The 25,871-nt window shown below is 44.5% G+C and overlaps 1 protein-coding gene across 2 annotated transcripts; it reads right to left on the bottom strand.

Moving 5' to 3' along the window:
• Positions 1-824: 824 nt before the first annotated feature.
• Positions 825-11,455, bottom strand: LDHA (lactate dehydrogenase A). Of its 2 annotated transcripts, none has more exons than XM_049890604.1 (8): positions 11,350-11,455; positions 9,014-9,163; positions 7,060-7,177; positions 4,764-4,937; positions 4,167-4,340; positions 3,304-3,421; positions 2,213-2,336; positions 825-1,527 (listed from the first exon to the last, which is right to left on the bottom strand). In XM_049890604.1, exons 2-8 carry the CDS (start codon positions 9,137-9,139, stop codon positions 1,363-1,365), a joined length of 999 nt encoding a protein of 332 aa, XP_049746561.1. In that variant the 5' UTR covers positions 9,140-9,163; positions 11,350-11,455; the 3' UTR covers positions 825-1,362. The 2 variants fall into 2 exon arrangements, with proteins under 2 accessions (XP_049746561.1, XP_049746562.1); XM_049890605.1 differs by lacking the exon at positions 11,350-11,455 and adding an exon at positions 9,376-9,453.
• Between the last annotated feature and the right edge of the window lie 14,416 nt (positions 11,456-25,871).

Below are 25,871 nucleotides of genomic sequence, written 5' to 3'. Positions count from 1 at the left end.
TTGTCACACACTTGCTTTGAGCCCCTTCCAAATCCTAAAGGATAATCCATTTCCCATGATAAAGCCTGTGTTTTATGCATAGTTCAGGTCATTTACCCTGCTTAGAGCCCTTCAATGGCTTTCTATTACTTAGAATAAACTATTTTTACCACAACCTAAGGGAAGCCTTTGAGATCTGGACCTCTTACTCCTCCAACCTCGTCTCAAGTCACTCTCCCTTCTCACTACACTCCCCCTCCAACCAGCCTTTGGACAGCTTTTCCCTGGCTCAAAACTTTTTGTTGTTTCCTGTATCTGGAAAAGTCCTTGGGCCCTGCAAATGATTAAGGAAGCTGCCAACCAAAAGGTTGAAAGTTCAAGTCCACCCAGAGGCACCTTGTAATAAAGTCCTGGTGATCTACTTCCAAAAGATCAGCATTGAAAGCCCTACGGAGCACAGCTCTACTCTGATTCACATGCGGTTGCCATGAGTTGGAATCAGCTCAACAGCCACTGATACAGGTAGTTAACCTCTAGAAGTAAGGTTTTCAGGCCTGTATCAGGGTTATGGTTCTAGAAATGTTCTGAGGGAATCCAGTAAGAACCACCAAAACTAGCTTAAAACTTGAGTACCATTATGGTATGTGTTTCCAGTGGGCGAAGTTTCTTAAAAATCTGTTACCTGCAGTGGCAAAGTTCATTGCTGTGTTCAGTTGGCAAAAAATCTATTTTTTACATTTGTATATAGAATGTTCCCTACATGAATTGTAGGGTACCATACCAATAATATAATGAATAAACAGCAGCTTTGTGACTTTGTATCTTAATGCAATAAATTAACAGAGTTGTCACTGTTCATGGTTTATTTGGTGTTTTAGTTGGTATGACAGCATTGTTTATCTGTAGATCTTTTTACATTACACGGCAATGTACACTATTCTGAAATAGCACACAAAATAAAATCCTTTAGAACAATTATGCACAAGACATGCAATACTGGATTTACACTTTGGAGCCCAGGATGTGACCGAGTGGGAAAAAAAACTGGGCATGTTGGGTGAAGGAACCAGTAACACACAGTAAACACATTCTTCTGGTTGGAAGGGCAGTTGCAGCATGCGCAACACTGGCAGCGATGTCTCAGAGGTGGTGAAGTATTTTATACCAACTATGGAGAACTACACAAGATTAAGTATTACCCACCATCAGGATACAGATGTAAGGTTTTATGTACCATTCTTATGTCTAACTTTAGGAAACTGGATATTTTTCCTAAGTCACAATTTTACTGCTTTAATCATAGACCAGGTAAAAAGGAGAACACGGAAGCCCCCAACTAAAATCCTTTTATAGCCTAGACAGTGAAATGGTACAAGAGAAGACTTAAAACTGCAGCTCTTTTTGGATCCCCCAGAGTGTATCTGCACTCTTCTTCAAACGGGACTCTTCTTCAGGGGTCAGAGTCACCTTCACAACGTCTGAGATTCCATTCTGTCCCAAGATACAAGGAACGCTAAGGAAGACGTCATCTTTAATTCCATAGAGACCCTGAGAGCAAAATGAGAATTATTTTACATTTTATCTGTATTCTGGGGTCTCCCAAGACTTTCATTCTCTCTAATATGAAGCCTATTTAATACAAGTTGGTAAGTAGAAAATCTTTTCCAGATTTTCAGCTATGACGTACTGAGCAGTATAAAAGACAGCCATTAAACTGGCAGCAAGATTTCCACTCTCAAAGAAAATCTGAGCTGTTGTCATTATCCACAGTACTTTCCAGTGTTTTGTTTTGTTTTTTATTCTTTAGGTGAAAGTTTACACCTCAAGTTAATTTCTCATTCAAAAATTTATATACATATTGTTTTGTGACACTGGCTGCAATGCCCACAAGTACTTTGCAGTTTTTATTGTGTAATACTTTTAGTAACTCTAACTTGAGTGTAAATTTTTTTTTTTCCCCCAAAAAAACTATCTCTTTTACAGTCTTCCACCCACCTCAACATAATTGAGGGAGTTTTTTTAGTCAACAGATTACCGAGTATCTATGTGCTACTGAACACTAACCCTAAAGTTCAACCATTTCTGCCCAAAGAAGAAAAGCGTGGGTGCATGAATTAATTTCACTAAATCAGTAATTTAAATCAGTAGTTGAGGACCTGTTTTAATCTGCTTTCTCAAAAGAGCCTTAAAAAAAAAAATCATGGCATTCAAATATATCACTACATAGACCTACCTTAATCATGGTGGAAATGGGATGTACCCGCCTAAGATTCTTCATTATACTTTCTGCCAAATCTGCCACAGACAGTCCAATGGCCCAGGAGGTATAGCCCTTCAGTTTGATCACCTCATAAGCACTGTAGGATAGACAAGGGCAACAAAAAGCGTGATTCTTAGAAATGTAATTTTTTCAATGTTTATAAAATTTTTTTAAATTTTATCTTACTACATTGATTACAATTTCCAGAACAATGTTCTTCCTGACTTTAATAATACTTTTAACATTTCCTCATTAACTATTGTATCGTATTTATAATTTACGCCTTTCTTGAATTCACTGATCAGGAATTCAAGTACCAGCAGACTAATAATTCTGACCGAACGCTATAGTTAGTTGACAACTATTGCCAATGTTTTAGTTCTTGTGTTGGGTGGTAGATTCACAGGTTTCATCGTTTAAAAAAAAAACTAATTAAACAAATAGGGCCTTGCATAGACCAATCATGAGAATGTGTCATTAACCAAGAATTATGATTCATTATGCAATTCTATAGACCTGAGGTCCACACATGAGCACATAGTTAACAGTAAGTAATTCCAAGTTGAAAGCCTTTTTATTTCAACAATTTCTAACAGTTGTATTATTTAAATTTTTAGTACCCTTAAGAATCTAGAAATTGCTTAAAACTTTCTAATAATCTGAATAAGAAGCTAGCTGTATTCTATTCATAAAGCCTACAATAGGAACTTAGATTTAAAAGGCTTTATTCCTAACCAAATGAATATTATATGCTGTTGAAGATGGACTCACAAACACGGTGGACTGAATCTAGCTTGTTTTATCTTAATAGTTTACCATACAACCACAGATTTATCAGACTGTAAATTGAGAATTATGACAAAGGGATAGACTATAGCATTAATAACTGTCTTTAGTTTTTAGAATTTTTACTTGTTTCATAGTACCACTTTTAACAAAGCTTAAGAAAACAAGTTTTCTCTCTAAGAAAATATGCAAATGCAAATTGTATTACAGATTTTAATCTTGTAAATAAAAAGAATATATTTTAATCGAACATGTTGCCCAATTATGAGCTCTATTACCTTTCAACCACCTGTTTGTGAACCTCTTTCCACTGTTCCTTATCTGCATCAGTGCCTAATTCAGGGTGTAGGTGTTTCAGGGAGACACCAGCAACATTCACTCCACTCCAAACAGGCACTAAAAGAAATAGCACAGAACATACTTATTTCCACACAACAGCAGACTAATAATTCTATCCCCTGCCCCCCGCTTTTCTTTTTAATTCTTGTCCATTTTTCAAATTCTCTTTTCTTATCTGGGAGGCTTACCTCTTTTGGTAGATGATCCAGACTACCTTTGTTCAAATTCTTAAAGTTTTCACTTTTAGATTAGATTTTCATTTCTTCAGATTATATAAAACTAAGAATTTTCATATACCCTAACCTGTTTTCCTAGACCTACTGGACATTTAATCTGTATAGATTTTAATTATAAAGACAGTATAAAAGACCACAAGGTGAATGTTCTTGGCATAGGAAATTTTACGAATTCTGCACAAATTGTAACATCTTTCCACTGTGATAGACAACAGAATTTTCTCTACAGGTTACATGCGCCCCAGTTGGATTAGCTAGCCTTCTCAGGGCTAGGTAGTTCAAGTCAAATATAAACAGCTGTGATATTAAATGTTTGAGGTCATCCTAAGATGTTCACGGTAAAAAGTAAGAACTTTCATCCCTCATCTCCCCTGCCATAAAATGTCATACAAAATAACTAAAATCTTAACAATTCATAGCATATAAGTATACCAAAAGGTAGATTTCTGTAGTACATTTTACCCTGAGGAATAAATACCTGACTTAGGACCTGATATAATAATAAACTTTCTGTCAATTTCTTACACAGTCTTTTTAAAAACCAAGGGAAAATAACTTATGCTTACCACTAGAGTCTCCGTGCTCCCCAAGGACCCAACCATGACAGCTCAATGGGTGAACTCCCAGCCTCTCCCCCATTAGGTAACGGAACCGTGCTGAATCCAGATTACAACCACTTCCGATAACACGGTTTTTCGGAAAGCCACTGATCTTCCAAGCCACATAGGTAAGGATATCCACTATGAAGAAAACATTCAGGCAGATACTAAATCAATCACTAGATAATGACTGGCTATAAGATATATGGCTTTGTATGAATCTTAATATACCAATCATGACTAATCAATATTTTTGTCAATCTTTAAGCCTCTATTCTATGTATAGCGTACCAAATCCATTATTTAGGAAATGTAATTTTATGAAAATAAACTGTGCATCAATTAAGAGAATGGCACATTACTCATGAACTCACTCCTTATCCAAGATCTTTGTAGGAAAGTAATTTTAAGTTTCAACTATGTTTAAAGGGATTATATCCCCGTTAATGTTTTTAAATAAACACAATAAATCGACTCTCAGGAGGGAATAAAAAATATGAATAAACATGCTTATACGGAATATAACATGCATTATCAGTTTCACTCTAGCAATTTAAGTCTCACCTGGATTAGAAACAATAAGCAACTTGCAGTTCGGGCTGTATTTTACAACGTTAGGAATGATGAATTTAAAGATATTCACGTTACGCTGGACCAAATTAAGACGGCTCTCTCCCTCTTGCTGACGTGCTCCAGCTGTGATAATAACCAGCTTGGAATGTGCAGTTACGTTATAGTCTAGAGAAAAAAGAAACAATGACCAGGTTAAGGCCTTGAAGCAAACTCTTTACCTAACTCTCAAAACTTTGTTCCATAAGGTTCTTGTGTGGGTAGTTTTATCAGTGTTTTGTGTAAGTGGCAGACAAGTACCCCCACATTTGCCTTTCGCAGTTTTATCACTGTGGCCCCTTAAATGAAAGAATACGTCAACACCATCCTTGCTCTCTAGTTTCAGTCATATTGTGACTTCATGTAACTACAAATGGAGCTGGAAGGAATCAAGTTTGATTCTCATATCAATTCCTACCTACCCCCAAATTTTCTGCTACCAGAGCTCAGTGGTCATACTTTTCCAGACTATTTCTACTTAATTATGTAACTACTTCACATCAGCTCAGGTAGAGGCTCTTTTTTTTTTCTTAAAGCACAGAAGACTTTATATGTAACAAGCAAGTCTTTTTTTTTTTTAATTGTACTTTAGCTGACGATTTACAGAACTAGCTTTTTATTCAACAGTTAATATACGTACGTATTGTTTTATGACATTGGATATGTCAACACTTCCTTCACAACCTTGGGTTTCCCATTACCAACTTTCCTGTCCCCTCCTGCCTTCTAGTCCTTGCCCCTGGGCTGGTGTGCCCATTTAGTCTCATTTTGTTTTATGGGCCTGTCTAATCTTTGGCTGAAGGGTGAACCTCAGGAGTGACTTCATTACTGAGCCAAAAGGGTATCTGGGGCCATACTCTCGGGATTTCCCCAGTCTCTGTCAGGCCAGTAAGTCTGATCTTTTTTCGGTGAGTTAGACTTTTGTTCTGCATTCTTCTCCAGCTCTGTCCGGTACCCTCTATTGTGATTTCTCTGTTAGAGCGGTCAGTGGTGATAGCCGGGCACCACCTAGTTGTACTGGACTCAGTCTGGTAGAGGCCGTGATAGTTGTGGTCTGTTAGTCCTCTGGACTAATATTTCCCTTGTGTCTTTAGTTTTCTTCATTCTCTCTTGCTCCCGAAGGGGTGAGACCAGGAGAGTATCTTAGATGGCCACTCACAGGCTTTTAAAACCCCAGACACTACTCACCAAAGTACAATATAGAACGTATTCTCTATAAACTATGTTATGCCAACTGAGCTAGATGTTCCCCAAGAACTTGGTCCCACAGCCTTTAGCCCAGTAAACTGGTCCCTCGGGGAGTCTGGATGAGTCTGTGGAGCTTCCATGATCGTTAACAAGCAAGTCTTCTTTCTAGATACCCTGTGGCACAGGATGGCTAACGTAGGATAACAACGATGAAGGGAGTCACCTATCCAATAACAGGCCAATGATTTTCAAGTATCGAAACAGACCTTATTATGGAGGCTGGATGAACCCCAAAAACTATTGCCCTGAGATAATCTTTAAACCTCAAACCGAAAATATTCCCTGAAGTCTTCTTAAAAGCAAACAACAGTTTGGCTTAACTAGTAAAAAAAAGTCTGCCTTGAGCACTATGCTCTTTTAAGAGCTGTCAAATTGACAACAGCAACTCAAAAGACAAGACAGGAACCTCAGGGGACAGTGAGCTCATTTGCTAATGAGGGAGGAACAACTCAGAAAAGGAGGGTGAGAATGGTTGTGCAACTCAAAGAATGTCACTCAATTGTACATGTAGAAACTGTTGAAATGGTACATGTTTTGCTGTGTATATTCTCAACAACAATAAGTAAATTTACAGGGCAAAAATGCTATTTGGGTCTGTTTCCAGGCTTCCTGGCTTTTAAGTGCAAAATGGTCAAGCCAAAAATATCTGCTAAACAGGCTCATTGACCCTACTTTCACACTTGAGTTAGTGTGTAAAAGGAAGTGGAGGCTAAGTATGTTTAGTTTAAGTAACAGAAGCAATGTGGTTAAACATGGACAGGTTTGCAGCTTTACTAACTACATCCTAATTTAGATGTTTCCATGTCATGGACAAATTGGACCTCCATTTAAAACCACTTACAAGATATCGAAACTTTGATAACCATAGATACCAATGCCAAATTATTCCAAGGCTCTCCTATCCCACATAAAAAAAAAATCTTTAAAGAGCTAGTATTTCAAGCCTGATGAAGAAGTAAGTCTAACAGAAACTATAATATAAAGTTGTTGAATTGAAATCAACCTTTGCTAGAGACAATTTTTGGTGTTCTAAGGAAAAGGCTGCCGTGTTGGAGATCCATCATCTCTCCCTTCAGTTTGTCTTCTATGACATCCACAAGAGCGAGTTCGTCGGCCAAGTCCTAAAAGACAATTTTTTTAAAAAAATAATTTTTATTGTGCTTTAAGTAAACATTTACAAATCAAGTCAGTCTCTCATACAAAAACCTATATACACCTTGCTATATACTCCCAGTTACTAAAGACACACAATTTTTAAGTTAAATGGGAAATTGTGACTTGCAGATTTTTAGAAGGGCATGTGACTGTATCTCTGGCATAGAAGAGCTCCTGCTGCTTTATTAGCTCATCAGGATATACTTAAAAGTAGAGGCAGGCCCCTATTTAAAAACTGGACTCACAGATGATCCACATATAGGAGACACTGACCCCCTCTCACTGGAACCTCTGCAGAAGCTCCACCACTGCCGCTTCCACCACTGGAAGCAGAACACTGACTTGCAGTTGTTAGAATAACTTCTAATTATGTTAAGTTGCTCTATTTATCCTCTCAAATTCAGTTTTACACGTTGATTTTAAGTTGCTATTCATTAAATGGGTGATACTGACCAGTATCAAGACTTGGAATTAAAAAGTGATATTTTGGATCATTCCCTGGTTATATTCCACCTCACAGCAACCCTATGGTTTCCAAGGAATGGCTGGTGGATTTGAACTGCCAGGCTTTTGGTTAGCAGCCGAGCTCACAACCACTGTGCCACCAGGGTTCCCATTTGACTCATAGGGTTGCTATGAATTGGAATTGACTTGACAGTAACTAAGTTTTTGTTTTGTTTTGCCTGATTATGTTTTCCATATATGAACCAACACTAATAGTTTTACAGAGAGATAGATTTGGGCATTGCATAGTACTGGCAAAAAATATTCTTGGAGTTGAACCTATGTCAGTTCGTAAGTGTATCTCAGATGAGAAGTACCAACAAAAGATTTAGTATAAATGAGATATGGACTGTTATCACAGAGATTATACTGGCTGCATAAAAAAAAAAAAATTTTTGGGGGGGGCTGCATAAAAAAACCCCTAAATCATCTACAATATAATGAGTCCCCTGGCAGTTAACTCTTTTTACCCACACCTGAGTTAGAGGTCACTGCAGAAAAAGACCTCAGTTTATAGGTGTGGGAGAATTACTTCAATGGGAAAACAGATGCCCTCCTTGTATGATCCAGTGGGAATAAATAAGAGTTTTTGTATTATATGGCTTCTCCTAAAAATATATACATAGCAACTTGTTTTGTTATTAAGACCTCCGCGTAGCTCATTTTTGCCTTCAATTCCTGCTCACTTCACTCCATTTCGGTTCAGACCGAGAATGCTTTTAGGAGCTTCAAATCTGAACTTAAGATTGTGACCTCCCTCAATTTCTTTTTGAAATAAACCAGGTGTGAATACTGTAAAAAGCATTCTTCATTCGAAAGTTCTCCTTTTCTAATTAAATTGTAACTCCATAATTGGTTTAAAAAAAAAAAAATTGTTATCCAAGGAGGGACAACGGGGGTTTGGGGTGGGAGAAGACTTTAGATTTCCCACATTCAGTATGATTTTTATTTTACTATATGTATGTATTATTTTCAATTCAAAAATTACTTTAAAAGAGGTTTAGCTCCTTTAAAGTATGGGTTCTCCCTTTTCATCTGTAGGCAGTACATATTAACACAGGACAGCAAATTCAAGGAACTGGGCCTCTAGATAAATAACCTTTTATACTTGTTAAGTTCAGATACTTTTTGTACAGCATCATGTTTTAAAACTTAGTTTCACATACAGCTTCTGGAATGATTTCAAGAATTGAAATATTTTTTATATACAATATGATGATGTAATTCTTGGTAGTGGGGTGGGGAAAGGAGAGGAATCAAGATATCTTTGGCTTCTAGAGTGATGGGCTCTCACTTACCCTCATTAAGATACTGACGGCACAGGCCATGCCAACAGCACCAACCCCAACAACTGTAATCTTATTCTGGGGGGTCTGCTCTTCCTTAAGAAGATTGTGAATCAGCTGATCCTTGAGAGTTGCCATACTGGTTTTGGAAGAGGAAGGAACCTATAAGAGAAAAACATGGAGTATCACTGCACCCTCTTTAATGCTTTATTAACCAACAGCTATTCTGAAAAAGTTTTTTGGGGGGTATCTGCCACCAAAAATCACAAAGGGGCGATTAAAACAAGAAAAAGGCATAAAAGTGGTCAAAGGAGAGTTAAAAGGTTTAATATTAGGGTCTGATTTGGCCAGGATCATGGTGTGAAGAACCTCACCTTGGCGTGGAAAAATAATATCGACGTTTCGGTGTAAGTATAGCCTCCTGACGGCTTACTCATCTTGGTTTATTAACCCCAGGTGGGACTAGCCTAGCCTCAGCCAAGATCACTGTGAGCTGCCCTCCCAGCTCTACCCCAGCTACCAAGGCCTCTTAGAGCAAGTACACTGCCAAGCCCCTAAAGTAACAACCAGATATACACGAAGAAAACGCCATTAACCGCCACAAAGCATGTCCTAGATGCAAGGGGCCGTGTAATGACTTCTGCGCCTGCGTGCTCACTTCCTCCTCCCCTCCCCGCCCTGTAAAGCTGCAGTGGGGTTCTACACCAGGCCCAGGTCCAGAAGATTCGCTGCCGCTAAGAAACCTGCGCGCCTGCGCATTTCAGTGCGCTAGGGTTGGGTTAGGGGGCGGGGCGTACAGTCTAGTGGCCGCTGGGCACTGAGAGGTGCGCAGCGGGCCTCGCCTGGCAAGCAAAGGGCAATCGGGAGCCATCCTGCTCTCTGGGTCAGAGGAAGCGAGCTAGGAGTCAGACTTTAGACTTAACCAGTGACCCGGAGCAGACACGAGCAACGTGAAGCCTGGCTGACAACCCCCCTGGCCGGGCACGCAGCCAGAGCCAGGCTTTAAAACGCGATACCAGGAACCAGGGGCCTATGTTAACCAACCGGAGGGAGGCGCCTCGTGCGGCTTCTGCCGTGATCCCTGTTGCAACGGCATAAGGCCCGGAATGAGGAAATTTTGTCAGCACAGGAAGTGAAGAAATAGCTGCAGAGGGCCTAAGGCCTGGTGTTTAAGGTAATAGCTACTTTGTGGAGACCTAGACTTCCAGAGCCAGGAAGGGGGCCTTCGCCTCTGCTGATTCCAACTGCACTGCACTCACTGGACTGAAATGTCATAGGTTGCATCCCGAAAGGACTACATCTAGTCCTGACACCGTTCCAAAGGGCAAAAATATCCCGGAGGACCTCTAGGCAGGCAGCCCAGAGCCACTAAGCCAGAATTGGGTCTCTCCTTACAAATCACTGCTATTTCTAGACAGCCTTGTAAGGTTTCTGCAGCCTGGCAGGGGGAAGGAAGACGTTCTTCCAGTAGAGACCCCTGGCTTCACCAAAACCTCAGCCCTGGCCTCCAGCGCCCCATTCAATGTAGAGGCTGGAGTGAGGGGTAGAGGAACATCTAGTGGAGGAAGCCCTGCAGAACGAGGGTCTACTCCCCACCTCTACGCCCTTTCACTGTGACTTTAGATATGCCCTAAACCCTCCCCGAGCTCTATCTAGATCTCCCCATTTGTCAAAAAAGGATCCTACTCTCAAGGCTTAGGTGCCAGTGGGCTGGAAGCCTATCTGCTTCATCTTTGCATGCACCGCGTCTAGCACAGCGCATCAATACCCTAGCAGCTGTTTAATGCCATTTGAGCAAAAAAGCGCCCTGTAATCTGCAGGCAGCAGCCGCCCCCATGGTGCCCACCACTAGAGCATTCCAGGGGAAAATGGAACCCGCGCGACGCCCAGCGGCTTTCCGGCTGCCAGGAACCCGCCCCGGGCATGCTGAGGCTTTTTCGACTCCACGGGCTCCGGGAACTGGATCTCGAGTTCTGCCCGTTCACTGATTTTCCCCACCCTTTAAATCTCTTGGAGGAGCTCTGCCATCTCCTTGTCCTTCCGCATCCACGTGGGCTTTCAACCCAGAATGGGAGGCCACCTCCTCGGTTTTCCGGCCCGGCCAGACACCCCGGTACCCCCTTAGGGCAAAAGCAGAACGCCGCGAGCTCCGAGCCCACGCATGGCGTGCGCCACCGCCCAGGTTTCCGGACACAGCGTCTGGGAAGCGGCGCCTACACCCTCCAAGAGCAGGGTCCCCCTCGCAGGCTGCGGCGCCCATGCAGTGCCGCGCACGCCCAACTAGCTTGGCCCCAGGCAACTCGCTCTCCCGTTCCCTCCGGCGCAGTGCGCACCGGGCCCGACCCTACCGGGACTGCACGTCGGGAGGGCGTCGGCCGCGCGGGGAGGTGAAATCCTGACTCGGCAGCAGCAGCTCCAGGACTCGCAGCAGAGCGCGGGATGGGCCTTAAATGGCACCGGGAGGCTGACGTCAGGGGGGGAGCCGAGCGGACGTGCGGGAACCCACGTGTGGGCTGGGCTGGGGGCGGGCGCCGAGTCGGGCGGGGCAGTCTAGAGGCCCCGGCGGCGCGCGCAGCCCGACGGTGGGCAGGCTGACGGACCAGCGTACGTCCGGACGTCTGAGCCGCTGCCCAGAGCATCGTGGCCCTCCTGCAGCCCCAGAACCCCGGGCGGAATCAGGCTGACCCTCAGTTTCCTCTTCTGTAACGAGTGGAGGATACTTTCAGGAAAGGCTTGATTTGTATCCCCACCGCTGTTTCCCACTGCCCACGATAGCTGTTGCTACATAATAGGCACCCGAGAAATATGTGTCGAAAGAAGGAAAACTCATAGCGCAGTGTCAGTCTGTACTTCTTCCTTTTTTTTTCCAGTCTGTACTTCTTGCCTAAGTCCAGCGATCTCCAAAACTTGATGGTGTTCACTGACGCTTTTTCACCTGATGTTAAGCCTTCCAAATTAGGCCTTGACCTCTCCCACCAGGTGGCTCAGGTATAAATGACTTCCATGTCTGCACTCCCTACTGTTGCATCTTGGGTTTCAGCCGCACCCAAGAACTGCTGGGATTTGTTTTTTGAACATAACTGGTTATATTTACTTCCGGGCCTTTGCTCATTCTGGTTCATTTGCCTTCCCCTCTAGCCTCCATCTCTGCTTCTTTAATAGTCCCCGTCTTCCCATAAGTCCCTTTCTCCCTCTTACATCCACAGAGTTGGCACCTCCTCTCTACTCCCCCCACACTGGTCTGTATATCCTTCAAACCGGTTTGCATTAGAGGTGTGAGTGTGGCTCTGTTCCCTTACCAAACAGTGAGCCTCTCAAGGGCATGTATGTACCTACTTCCTCCCTGTACCTCCAGTACCCAGCTCAGCGCCCAGCTCTGAGAGATACCTACAACTGTGGGTTTCATGGCTTTAAAGGGAAAATAATAGCAAGGGCATCTCTCTAGCACATCCTAACAGTTTTCCCATTACTCGGGAGCCTAAGCCCTCAGCCTCAAGTAAACACGCAGGCAGAACTGAGAGAGCCGCAGGTTCTCCAGCACCCCTCAGGGCAGAGCAGATTGCAACAGTGTCTTCTGTTCCTCAGTCTTTGCAACCATGTCTCGACTCAGTCAGGGCTGGGCTCCTGCCTACTTATCAAATGTGACCACAAGTGTGACCTGCTCAGGCAAGGGCAGAGGGCAGACAACGGAAGTTAGACCAGAGAGACAGGTAACTCCCAGAGGAAAGGAAAGTTGGTCTCATAGATTACCTCTGGAAATAGTCCAGGTGGAAAATCTCCACTCTCCTAAATTAAGGCACCTGACAACAGCTTACTCCAAACACAGCTTCCTTCTTCTTATTCAGAACCACAGCATCTATCTGCTTCCACAAACATGGAAAAAAAAAAAAAAGTACCATTTATTAAGCACCTACTACATTAAAAAAAAAATTTTTTTTTTATGTGTCCAGCAGCAAGCTAGACAATTTCCATACTCATCTTCGTTTTAATTTTTTGGGGTAGGTATAATCATCCCCATTTTTCAGATAAGAAAACCAAGGCTTAGAGAGGTTAGTAATTTTGCCAACGTTGTGCAACTAACAAGTTACAAGCTGGGATTTTAACCCAGAGATGACTGACTCCAAAGCCTATGATTTTCTCTCTTCAGGATTTTGTCCATGTGAAGGGCAAAAAATACCTACGGGGCTCAAGCCAGTCCCAGGCTCAGAAAGTTCAAATTTTAGTGAGAAGCAGGGGTCTCAGTCAGTTAGTTAAGCCAAGCAGCAGAATTTCTGTACTAAAGCCAAAGCAGAAGGTGGGCTCAGTGAAATGGGTCAGGGAATACTGTATCAGAGGGCAGAGCAGACATCTCAATTCAGACCAAGTGTTTTTTGGGGGGTGATCTCTTTAAAAGGGAAAATCCCACAAAGACATGGTTTGTCAAAGGCACTGGCTGGCCTCAGAGAATGGGCATACTCAGCACCCACCGTAAGCTTTTCCTGAAATGGGCCTCGCTATAGGGTGCTGTCCACCCAAAACACAGTGCTGAGTCATTCCTTCATTCGGTAAGTATTTGTTACACTCATCCTCAAGAACTTTCAATGGTTCCTCATTGAGTCCAGAATAAAATCCAAACTTCTTGGAAAGGCACACGAGGAGCTCTGTGATCCAGTGCCCACATCACCTCTCTGACCTTATCTCTTATTTTCCTTTATGCGTCCTACATGCTAGTCCCAGAGGCTACTTACCACCTTCCCCGATTCCCACTTCCGGAAACCCTGGTGGCGTGGTTGGTTAAGTGCTACAGCTGCTAACCAAGAGGTTGGTAGTTTGAATCCTCCAGGCGCTCCTTGGAAACTCTGTGGGGCAGTTCTACTCTGTCCTATAGGGTCGCTAGAAGTCGGAATCGACTCGACCACACTGGGTTTGGTTTTTGGTTTATCCCACTTCCAGCCTTCCACTGAGACAGGTCCTTCAATCCCCCTTGCCCACCATCCCCACCACTCCCATCCAAGCCCTACATATTCATAGATCAAATGTTCCTTGGGCTTTATGCAACATTCTTATTGCTGTAGATCTTTTTCTCTCCCTAGACTGTAAGCTCCTAGTGGACAGAAACTTCCTTACTCATCTCTGTATCCCCAGTTCATACATTTACTTAATAAATGTATTTTAAGTGAAATGCATACTATATAAAGGCCACTATGCTGAGGATACGAAAATGAATAAGTCAAATTTATAAGCCTACAAAGAGTTTACCCTTTAGTGGGGAAGATCAAGAAAATCCCTCTCAATAGTTAAAATGCAAGATAGAATGTAACACTACCACAAAAGAGGTAGCAAGAAGTGGTCTAGTGTTCAGAGGAGAGGTCTTTTGGCAAAGATACCAGAGAAGGCTTCCATGAAGAAGTAGGGTCTGAGCTAGGGCTAGAAAAATATTCCAGTTGGTGAAGTTCAGGCACTACAAAACAGAACACAGCATGAGTAAATGCGTGGAGGTAGGAAAGTACAAGGCATGTCTACTGAATATTTAGCCTTAAATGCCAGGCTAAAAAATTTGGGCTTTTTTGGTGGTCAGTGGAAGTCAATGAAGTTTTTGGAGAATGGAAGAGAAAGAGTGAAAGCAAGGTGGATGAGAAGCTGCAGAAAGAAGGGCACCTCGTTTTGTAACAATACAATGACATGAAGCTCAGAACAGATACAGATCCAACCACATCTGTACAGAACATACACTTCTCTGACACAACACAGCAGAGCCCCACAGCCCCTCTGAAAACTCACTGACAGCCTGGCTTTTTTTACCTTTTCCATGGTTGCAAAGCTGATGACTTTCCTGAGTTGCAGGACCCAAGATGCAGATGACCTCATTGACCAATGTCCCTGACAAACCAGGCCCTGCTGTGTACGTGCCAAAGTAGAGGCTCCTGTCTCTGACAAGAGAACAGGCAGCAGCCTCTGGGAAACTGCTTCATGTCATTCCTCCAATCCCATCCATCACTCAGGTGGGAGTGAAAGCCAGAAGACTCCACCCCAACTCCTCAAGTTCTCCTGGGTGACATCTCTTCTGGTACCCTGATGCCGTTCTTCCTCTCCTCCTTCTCGTCTCCTCCAGGCTGGGCTCATCCTCTGCACTGGATCCTGCCTCTATTTCCCTTTTTTTACTTGGACTGTCATTCTGGTTTTTTACTTGAATTCATTCCTCCCATGATTCACTAACAGAATCCATCTTGGAAACTCTAGATTCCCTCTCAACCACTTCATACTGAACGAAAGAAACAAGAGCTGTGCTGTTTGTTATATCTCCACCCTTCCCTGCCAGGGAATTAGGCTTCAAACTTCTCATCCCATTGACAGATTCCAAGGCAAAGACTATCACCAGAATATAAGTGGCTTCCAAACTGAGGGCCCCCAAAACAGGGATGTGAAGGGAATCCCAAGGCTCTCCCAAACCACGCACTGTGGGTGCCCGTAAGCTGAAGGTGTCCCTTGTCTGTTCATAGCAGGGGAGGACTATGGAGTGCAGGACTGCCTTTCTCTGACACCTTGGGTAGCAAGGACAGTGATGGACATGGCTTGGGTGAGATGAGTGGGCAGCCTGGTGGAAAGGGGACATACTAACCTAGGAGTAAAGAAACTGAGTTCTTGTCCCACTCTTGTCATGGATGTCTGGGTGGCACTGTGGTAATTATTCCCTCTATAGCCTCAGCAGCTTGACTGTAAACCTAAGAGGGTCTCTCTCTTCCAGCTCTAATATCCAGAGAGGCTCTGAGTTAGTGAGTCAAGCCTACACGCATGCGCGCGCGCATGTGCGCGCGCACGCACACACACACATCCATTTTTATAATCACACAGGCCTCAGAGGCAAAGTGGCCCCCATTTTTGGAAGTGATTAGAACTGCTCCTATGGTAGAGGAAGGTGTTCAAGGAATCTGCTTCCCTTCCCTCCCCTCATAGAAATATTAAATCCAGATCTAGCATCCTCTTATCCCTAATACTAGTTTTAAAACTGGGTTCAGAATTCCTAAGGCACTGGTAGGTGTGGAATTTGTTAATAAAAGCAGTCACCAGGGCTCCTGAATACAACCAGAAAAGTCTATTCATAATTTCCTGGGGCTGCGGTATAGAAAAGGAAAGGAGTCTTCTCATCTGTACAGCTTTTGGGCCTTGGGTTTTTATTTAGAATATCAAACACAACCACTCATCTGGCCAATCTCAGCGGGCAGGTGTGTCTTCAGGAGGCGTTCTGCCCATCCCTGTTGATTGAGCCTACTCAGAGGCCCCTACCCTGAAAAGGGAGACCCACCTCACTTCTTTAGGGTACTAAAAGGGGTTCTGGCTCGACTGGAAAGCCTGGGACTCTGCTGGAAACAAAGGAAAGCTCCTGGGGGTGCTGGTGGGGATGGTGCAGACATGGCCCCCCAGCAGCTAGGTGAAACTCAGTGGGTCCTTCATTTGTCCATGGCTTAGGATGGCTTTCACGTCCGTTCTCTATGGCAGGAGAGGAAAGCAGAGCAGGAATTGTTACCTCTGTTTTACCGGTAAGTCTGTGAGTTAGAATCAATTCAACAGCAGCAGGTTTGGTTTTTGTTTTTTTGGCTTTACCAAACCAGGCTATGCAGCTGGAGAGCTACCAGGTAGATTTCAAACCCCCCAGATTAGTTTTCCTCTCCCTGCACCCCTCTGCCTGTCTTTTCTGGGGTTGAAGTAGAGAAAACATATTTTCTTTATGAAGGAGAGAGAATGCATTTTCTAATGTTTCAGTATAACTGTATAAACTAGTCTTTAAAACGTAACTACTTGCTCTGGAATCCGTCCCACGATTGTTCCTTTAAAGAAAAACAAGGTAATCAATTTTCAGTTGCTGATTAAACTATGTTCACCTCCCAAGGAAAAAAATACACAAAACTGAAGTAGCTGAACAAAGCTTAGGTCCATCTTGTGACAGAAACCAGGATGGCATGAAGAGACTTGCAGGACTCCAAGATGGCATGAAGAAACTTGCAGGACTTCACTAATAGATCACTTTATCATTGTGTCTACCTCAAAGAAAAACCAACATTCCTGAAAACCTCTAAACCCTGACCTTCCCCCCTATAAAAACTCTCCAATTAGTCTTCTAGGTTTAGACAGAATTTGACAGAAATTTAACCCTTTCTGTCTCTTGAATACCATCATTCAATAAAGCCGTCTTGCTGCTTACCTGCTCCTGTCTCAGTACTGGCTTTGCGGCAGGCGGCATAAATCCGCAAGGTAACAGGGTGTCCCACAGTCTAGGAGGAGGCCAGTAGGGAAGCAGTTAGCCCTTTGTTCCCTGAATATCAAAGGGCAAATGTGATAGATACTCCTTTAGCCCTTCCACCCAGGGCTGCAAGGTCTAGGCAGCTCACCTGGCCCACAGGTGCTTATCGGGGCTCTATCTAGTCAGCCTCCCTTTTTTTGGCTCTCCGTTAACCTTGTACAACCCACATGGGTGCAGGGCCCAAGCTCTGCCCTTTGTACAAACACACTTGCATCGTCAGGCCCTCTCAAAGGGCCTTAGCTCATTCTCCAGTTTTACCCATTGAGGGAATGAAAACCTAGGAGAGGCCCTCACAGCCTTGGCCTTCCTTTACCTATTGAATCAGAAGGAGACCACCAGCTCCTTACCCCTGCCCCAGCTTTGTTTACACGACCCACTGGGCCTCCCAGTAATCCCATCCAACCCACAGGGCAAGCATGTACACAGTGGGGAACTAGGACTCAGAGAAGGGAAGGGACGTGCTCTTGGCTCCCACAGCACATAAGTGTTAGATCAGAACCAGGTTTCCTCCCAACCAGTCTAGTGGTTTTCTCCTTCATATCCGGTATCTGTGGCTTTCTCAACAAGCCGAACCTTTCCTTAGCACTGTGGGCGTGGCTCTCCCTCCACTCTCTGACTCCTGGGGTTTTTCCACTGTCTCAGAGCTTCTTCCAACAGCCCTTGCTTGGGATTGGCAGCTGAGCCTCACTCTGCAGGAAGCCACACGCAGGCAGAAAAGCTACAGAATTGGCTGGAGTCCACCTCAGTAGAGCACCATTGTCACAGAGCTCCAAGCTTCAACCCCCGTCCAGCCTCCTCAATTTGTTTGCTCAAGATGTCACAGACTCTTCCCCCAAGCTGAGCTAGTTCTTAAGCACCTGAATTCCTCTTCCCCCTTCCCTCAGGTAAGCTGCCTGTCAACCACAGATGAACGGACACAGGTTTTGCCGGCATCTCCATAGTAACCAAGGACACATCCCTCCCTCTGGCAAGGGTCCAGAGTCTGCACTCTTGGCAGGGCTCACTGGCAGACTCCCAGAGAGCTGGGTGTTGCTGCAGTCCCACCACACTCCACTGTTATCACTGGACTTGGGAACAGCCTAGGGAGGCCACCAGGGGGTTGCACTGGAAGACTTCAGATCCAGCAGGGGTTCTCTGAGAGAGGCCCTAAAAAGGGGCAGGCTGGGAAGGTCCTGCTTCAAAGCCTGGCCCCTTGCTCCCACTTGGGATTGATTGATTCCTCTGAGAAGGCTATGGACCCTCTTCAGGGCAATAGGTGAAAGTTGAAAACTCCACAGTTTGACTTCGCTGTCCCCCATGGAAAGGGTAAAGGTACAGGCGATAGATGCAGTTGATTAAGCAATAACCCCAGTTCCTTGCTACCTCCCACTCCCACAAAATGACCCCCAGGGAAATTGAGGAGCTGGCAGGCTCTAGCCAAAAGCTGTTTCCGTTGAGTCAGTTCTGACTCCTAAGGGCGCTATAGGACAGACTAGAACTGCCCCATAGGGTTTCCAGAAGGGTGTTTATTACATTATAATCAGCCAAAGACTCCAGAGTTAGAGGGTGACTAGCAAGATTGGCCAGAGAGAAAGTAGACCTGCTCCCTTGTTGGTTCCCTAGAAGAAGAAAGACTGTGGGAAGGCCTGGCAGGTGCCCCAGGAGCAGAGATAGAGGCAGCCTTGCTCCCATAATCTCGAAATTGGGGAGGTCTCTTCAAAGAGATTCCATTTCCAGGAGAAAAACAAATCAGAACGCAATCTAGAACTGCCCGGTTCCTCTTCTCACCACTCTGTGTACATCTCCTCTTTTCCCAACAACAGCTCTGGGCAGAGGAAGGACTGAGCCTGGGATTCCATTATATAAAGAACATACCAGCCAAGAGTTCACAGCCTTCCCTGCTCCCAGGGGTTTTCCTTCTTTTCCTGTTCAACTGCTTTTCCCAATATCCTAAGAGGGGAGTTCCATCTTTGCTCAACTTATTCTTTGGGCTTTTGTGATGGAGAATCAAGAATCTGGTTAGGGAAAGACTGCTTTGGATGGTAGGAAAGAGAAGAATTTGGGCCAACAGGCTGTTAATCTGCACAATAAAGAGAAAATTCGGGGTGAGGGGGGCAGAAGGGGATGGGAGATTTGTCCTAACTTCTGTAGATTGTGATTAAAGTAGATTAGAGAGGGTGAGGATTCTAGTTAAAATGTGGACATCATTGGAATCTCCACTATCCCTTTGTCAAAGGGCAAGTCAAGCGTTTAAAGCTGTTTTGGAATTGCTTTTGATTGCTGAAGGATGCTTCTTAGACTCGCTCTCAGAGATCAAGCCTCATGGGTCCAGATTTTGTGAGAATCGCAGTAATAATTCCTCACATATCTGTTGCACACTTAATTTGTACCGGCACTCCTGTTAAACTCTTAAGTGTGTTATCTTGTTTAATTCTTACAACTACCCTATGGAGTGTTGTTGTGTGCTGTCGAGTCAATTCTGTCTCATAGTGATCCTATATGACAGAGTAGAACTGTCCCTTAAGGTTTCTTCGGCTGTAATCTTTATGGAAGCAGATGGTCAGGTCTTTTCTCCCACAGTGGGTTCGAACCAGACCTTTCAGGTATCAGCCAAGCCCTTAACCACTGTGCCACCAGGGCTCCTTCCCTACAGAGTAAAGCACATCATTATCCCCGTTTACAGAAACAGTGAGGTAAAGTCATCTGCCCGAGTTCACACAGCCAATGTGCTGGAACCAGACTTCAAAGACTAGAAATCCAGGCAGCATCTAGGTAGGCTCCCTGCTGGAGACCAGAGGCAGCCACTGCCGCCAATCGCAGAACGATAAAGAATCCATTCCAGTAGGCTGGCTCTCCTCCTTTCTTCCAAGAACATTGTGTGGCCTTGCTGAAGAGGGCTCTCTGTGAGAGCCGCAGACTCTCATTGACCTAACGAAGCAGAAAATCAATGAGGGTTACATGAGCCATCACTGTGCTGAGCCTGTTCCTTCACTGCTCTGAGCACCAGGAATGCACTGGGGGCCAAGTGACCATCTGGAGCAGTTCCTGCCAGCCTGTTCTGGGTCGCTTCATCAAGTCCTGGGACAGGAGGTGAGGTAAGAAGGAGGAGTGACACAGAGTACAGAGTGACTCCCTCTGAGAAGGCCCTATCTTTCTAACTTTCTGCCCAGGCCTTTCAGAATGTGGGGACACATCCCTCCTGCTCCTGCTTCTTGGAGAAAAGATCTTCCCATCTCCCAAGGGACAAGGAAGCCAGACAGGAGGGCCTCCATCTGCACAGTCTTCCTCTACATTGCACCAAACCTATTGTCCTTTAGGAAGAGAGTCCCAGTATAAAAATGGCATGGCAGAGGAGTCTGCCCTCCTCTGTCTTCACAAGGAGGAAAGAGAATCAAGATCAACAGCCCAAGGCAATTCCTATGAGGTAGAGGTCAGACATGCCTCCTTTGTCCGCCATCTTTGCCAATTCTGACACCAGCCACCCCTCCCATGGTGCTGTCTATGTCTCTGCTGAGTCTGATAATTCACTGCAATGGCCACACAGAACTCACAGACAATACTAACGATTACGGAGTTTATTAGGGAAGTAACAGGTCCAGGAACACTCAGGGTACAGTTCTTCGGTCAGGACAGTTTTTTCTCAGCCATGCTGTCAGGCATGCCTCTGTCTGGCCCCTCAGCCTCCGTCCTGCTCTGGCAAGTGTTACAAAGCTCTTTTTGTTCTGACGATAAGTGCCCAGAGGCACCCCCACTCCACCAGTAATCCTCAGCCTGAAGGTGTTCAGCTCTAGCTCCACCAAATGCCCGTAGGCACCCTGCCCTGCCAGCAAGCCTCCTGCCCAAAGGTGCTCAGCTTTCTCGCTCCGTGGGCTCCTAGCCCACTGTGCTGTCTCCTGCTGATCCTCTTCTGCTGCTGTTTCTCAGCCACCACTTCTCGCCATCTTCAGTTCTACAGCTTTCTCTTGGTCTCTTGGTTCCAGGACCTTCTCAGCACAGACATCCTGGGTCCAAAGGACACATTCTGCTCCTGGCTCTTCTTCCTTGGTGGTGGTGAGATCCTCAACTCCCAGCTCTGGGATGGCTCGTTTTAAGCCTAGAGGGATGGCAAAACTGATCAGTTCCTTCATTAAGGTTCCATATACCTTATTTGCATAGTCCACTCAATCATTGTGTGTGAATCACAAGGACTATGGCTAGAAGGGCCATATTAAGCAATTCATTGTCCCACACCCAGGTAATAATCATCACATAGTGGGAACCTTAGGCTCGAGAGCCAGACAGACTTGGGTTCAAATTCTGACTCGGCTCCTACTATCTGCATGCATCTGGGCAAGTCTCTTAACCTTTCTGAGCCTAAACATCTGTGAGATAGGGAAAAATAATGCCAGCCACCTAATAGGCTTAATGCAAACAAACACAATTGGCACAGGTGTGGCACATAGCAGTTGCTCAGTAGACCATATTCCTGTCTCAGGAAATGAGTTGGGGATAAGAGGCAAGCTTGTGGTCACTGTCTGACAGTTTGTTTAATTTATTTTGACTTGTACTTTGTTCGGAATTCTTGGTCCTGCACCCAGGGCAAGCCCTGACCTCAGGCTATGGCTGCTCCACAGAACCTGCCCATAATGCCTGGCTTATTCAGCCTTTTTTTTTTTTTTTAAGAGGAAAGGAAAAGGAGCCTTATTACTTAGTACTACAATCAGTCATGTACTGAGGACTGGGCTGCCAAGGAGGCTCTGCCAGTTTCCCAGTTTTTTATGGTGTCTCTAGTCTGTGAGGAAACCCTGGTGGCATAATGGTTAAGTGCCATGGCTGCTAACCAAGAGGTCGGCAGTTCGAATCTGCCAGGTGCTCCTTGGAAACTCTATGGTGCAGTTCTACTCCATCCTATAGGGTCGCTATGAGTTGGAATTGACTCGACGGCAGTGGTTTTTTTTTTTTTGTCTAGCCTATGACGCAAAGTACATGGTTGTTTCTGGCCACCCTGAGCTGGCCACTGTCACACACCGACTGGTCTCTCTCCCTTACATTGATTCAGAATGGCAGCTCCTGCCCGAGAGGCCTTGGCCTCCCCTAGCCTTGTCTTTCTGACAAGTCGGAAAGAGAGGTAGACATGTAATATCCAGACAGCAGCAAAGTGAGCCCCACCATGGCCCTTTGTTTCGGCCTTACACTGCTCTGATTTTGAATACTGACTCTGCCACCCACTAGTGGGCAAGTTACTCGATTACGTGTAGAATGGAGATAATACCATCTTCTTAGGTTATTGTGAGCTTAAATTTAAAGCACCTGGCACCCAGTAGGTGCTCAAAAAATGCTAGTTTCCTTTTCTATCCCTTTGGGGCATCTTAATATGCTGAACTAACTTCCTGGGAAGCTCCCAGAAGCCCAGTCTAAGAAGAGGCATGGCCTAGAGGAGCCAGAAGAGAGCTTTCTTTAACACTACGGACTTCTCAACCTCAAAGGAGCCCTGGTGGCACAGTGGTTAAAGCGTTCATCTGCTAACTCGAAAGGTCAGCGGTTCAAAACCACTAGCCACTCTGAGGGAGAAAGATGTGGCAGTCTGCTTCTGTAAAGATTTACAGCCTTGGAAGCCCTGTGGGGCAGTTCTACTCTGTCCTATAGGGATGCTATGAGTCAGAATTGACTCAATGACACCCAAAGACAAAGCTGAAGAACTTAGTGATAGAACAATAGCAACATGCTCAACTCAGGGTAGAGAACTGTGAGCTTGGTGAATTTGGCTTGATGTATCCAAGGAACTGTGCTAGCTAATAAGGGCTTGGGTAGCATCAGCTTAGAGCAACTGTCTTATGGGGCCTCCGGTTGTGAAATGGTGGGCCCTCACCTCAACACTACAATTCAGTGCTAGTGAACCTCTGGTTAAACATGATGGATTGAACTCACAAGTTTAACTAAACTCCTTCCTCATAGCCTACTAAACTGATAGGAAAAGAGCATAAAAAAATATAATCACACAAAGATGAAGAGACTGGGAGAGTAGACCACAGCAGATAAGGTCTGCCCACAATATTTTGGAAAGTTGAAATCAGGGCTGACCTACACTAGAGTGATGAAGCTGGAACCCAAGTGCCTGCAGAGAGAGATACAGAAGAAATGGAAGCTGATGTCCCCTGTAGTATACCGGACAGGCTAAAGAATTGGAGGCGCTAGATACCATGGAAAGTAGGAGTAATGTGTGATACTGAAACAAGAAGTGTAAGGAACTATTGCTGTTAGCTGCTGTCAAGTCAGACACTGATTCATGGTGACCACATGCACAATGGAACAAAACGCTGCCCAGTCCTGTGCCATTCCCATGATTCGTTGTGGATTAGACCATTGTGATCTACAGGGTTTTCACTGGCTGATTTTTGGAAGTAGAATGCCAGGCCTTTCTTCCTAGTTCGTCTTAGTCTGGAAGCTCTGCTGAAGCTTATTCGGCATCAAAGCAACACGCAAGTCACCACTGACATACAGGTGGTGGCTGCAGATGAGGTGCACGGGCTGGGAATGAAACCAGGTCTCCGGCATGGAAGGAGAGAGTTCTACCACTGAACCACCACCGCCTTAAGGAATTCCTAGCCCCACCATGTGAAACGAGGTGGCTATCTTCTGTCTTCACCTCTTCTGGAGTGGGAGGTTTATTCTCTGGAGGAAATGCAACCAGAAAGGCTTCTCAGGACCCCAAGCACAGTGGTACTTTTGAGAGGTAATGACTGAAGACAGGCATAAGGTCCATGTATGGAACAGACAACTCCCATACCTAGGCAATTCTCAGAAAGCTAGCTTCCAGGCTTATATTCCTAGATAGAAACCTGGAATCTCCTTCTCTGGAGAGTCTGAATGGCCCCAGAGAAAAGTCCCATTAATTCTGACATTTGAGAGTCCTGCTGTGGAAAAGCAGCTTCTCCTCCAATCACACTGTAGTTGACAGCTCTGCCTATGCACATTGAGCTTCTAATCAGTTTTAAAGTACTTCAGTTAAATATGAAGAGTGGTCACTAGGGGGTGCAAACTCATCTGCTAACCAAAAGATTGGAAGTTCGAGTCCACTCATAGACTCTTCCAAAGAAAGGTCTGGCAATCTACTTCCAAAAGATCATAGCCATTAAAAACCCTATGTAGCACAATTCTATCTGTAACATACGGGGTCGTCATGAGTTGGTATTGACTTGATGGCAACTGGTTTGGTCTTTTTTTTGTCACACCTGAAGGGACAGCTGAGCAGTTTTACAGTTCTTTCAGAGAGTTTGGAGCCCTGGTGGCACAGTGTTTAAGAGCTTGGCTGCTAACCAAGAGCTCGGCAGTTGGAATCCACCAGACGCTCCTTGGAACCCCTATGGGGCAGTTCTACTCTGTCCTACATGGTTGATATCAGTCGGAATTGATGGTAACGGGTTTGGTTTTGATTTTTTTTTTTTTAAAGAGAATTTGGGGGTAGCATAGCCATAAGAACATACAAAATCAAGAAATCTGTACTAGCCATTATGATTTCTGTATACTTTGCCTACATCTTTGTAAACAATCACTTTATTGAACTCTCCTCAAATAACCGAACTTGAGGGTGTTATTTGTTCCCTGTTGGAGCATTGACTAAGCAGTAAATAATATTTACATAGTCATAATGTAAACACTAACTATTGATTACTAACAATATTGAGAGGCTGGAGAAGGGGAAATGAGAGTAATGGTGTAAGAACATGAAATCATCAGCTACTAGAACACAAAGCCAGTTTTTGTTGTTCGTTGAGTTGTATCTGGCTAATGACAACCACATGTGTACATAGTGGAACTGTTCCATAGAGTTTTTGAGGCTGTGACCTTTCGGAAGTAGATCACCGGGCCTGTCCTACAAGGCGTCTCTGGGTGGGTTCAAACTGCCCACCTTTTGGCTAATAGTTGAGCGCTTACATGTTTGCATCACCTAGGGAATAGAAAGTTGGTAGATAATAACAAAATTGATAAATTAAGAAAGAATAGTTATGATACTAAAAGCACAACCAACAAAAGAAAAAAATGGATAAATAGAACTTCATCAAAATTTAAAAAAAAAAACACTTTTTTTTGTGCATCAAAAGACATTATCAAGAAAGTGAAAAGCCAACCTAGAGAATGGGAGAAAATATTTTGGAAGCTGTACACCTGATGTCAAGTAAAAAACAAACCCAGACCTTGATAGGGAGATGCTTTATTCAGAAAGAAAAGGGGGAAAGGGAAAGGGACTGACAGCAGTGGGGAGGGAGACTGCAACAGGGAGAACGCTCTGACCACAACACCTGCAAGGGTCTCAAAGAGCTAAGGAAAAAAGCATTTTTCTTTTATAGAGACAGAATAAGCAAGGCTAGAAAAAAACCCAGGTGGGTCATGAAAGGATGATATCATTGGATAATAAATCAAAATATTTTACAGTGAGGCAATCTGTTTCTGGGAGGGGCCCTTAAAAAGCAGTAACATATTGGTTCAGCTGAGGGTGGGCCAAAGTTCAGGGACTCGTGGGAAGAAGAGATGCTTAACCAAAGTTTGATTAACACAAGCACTTTTTTTCTGAATGATAAATGGAGACAAGCAATTCAGTTACTCATTTGCAAGGCAAGGAATGGGAATTTGGAG

Source organism: Elephas maximus, chromosome 7, assembly GCF_024166365.1.
Source record: "Elephas maximus indicus isolate mEleMax1 chromosome 7, mEleMax1 primary haplotype, whole genome shotgun sequence".
Taxonomy (NCBI): domain Eukaryota; kingdom Metazoa; phylum Chordata; class Mammalia; order Proboscidea; family Elephantidae; genus Elephas; species Elephas maximus.
The sequence above is the reverse complement of the archived record's forward strand: the minus strand, read 5'-3'. Positions and strand labels throughout refer to the sequence as shown.

Bases quoted from the DNA above. Each gene is read 5' to 3' on its own strand.
- LDHA (XM_049890605.1), bottom strand. From the start codon at position 9,438: ATGAGTAAGCCGTCAGGAGGCTATACTTACACCGAAACGTCGATATTA. The intron at 2,337-3,303 runs GTAATAGAGCTC...TCTATCCTACAG, and splicing joins CACAAACAGGTGGTTGAAAG to TGCTTATGAGGTGATCAAAC. The intron at 1,528-2,212 runs GTAGGTCTATGT...TTTTGCTCTCAG, and splicing joins CCATTTCCACCATGATTAAG to GGTCTCTATGGAATTAAAGA.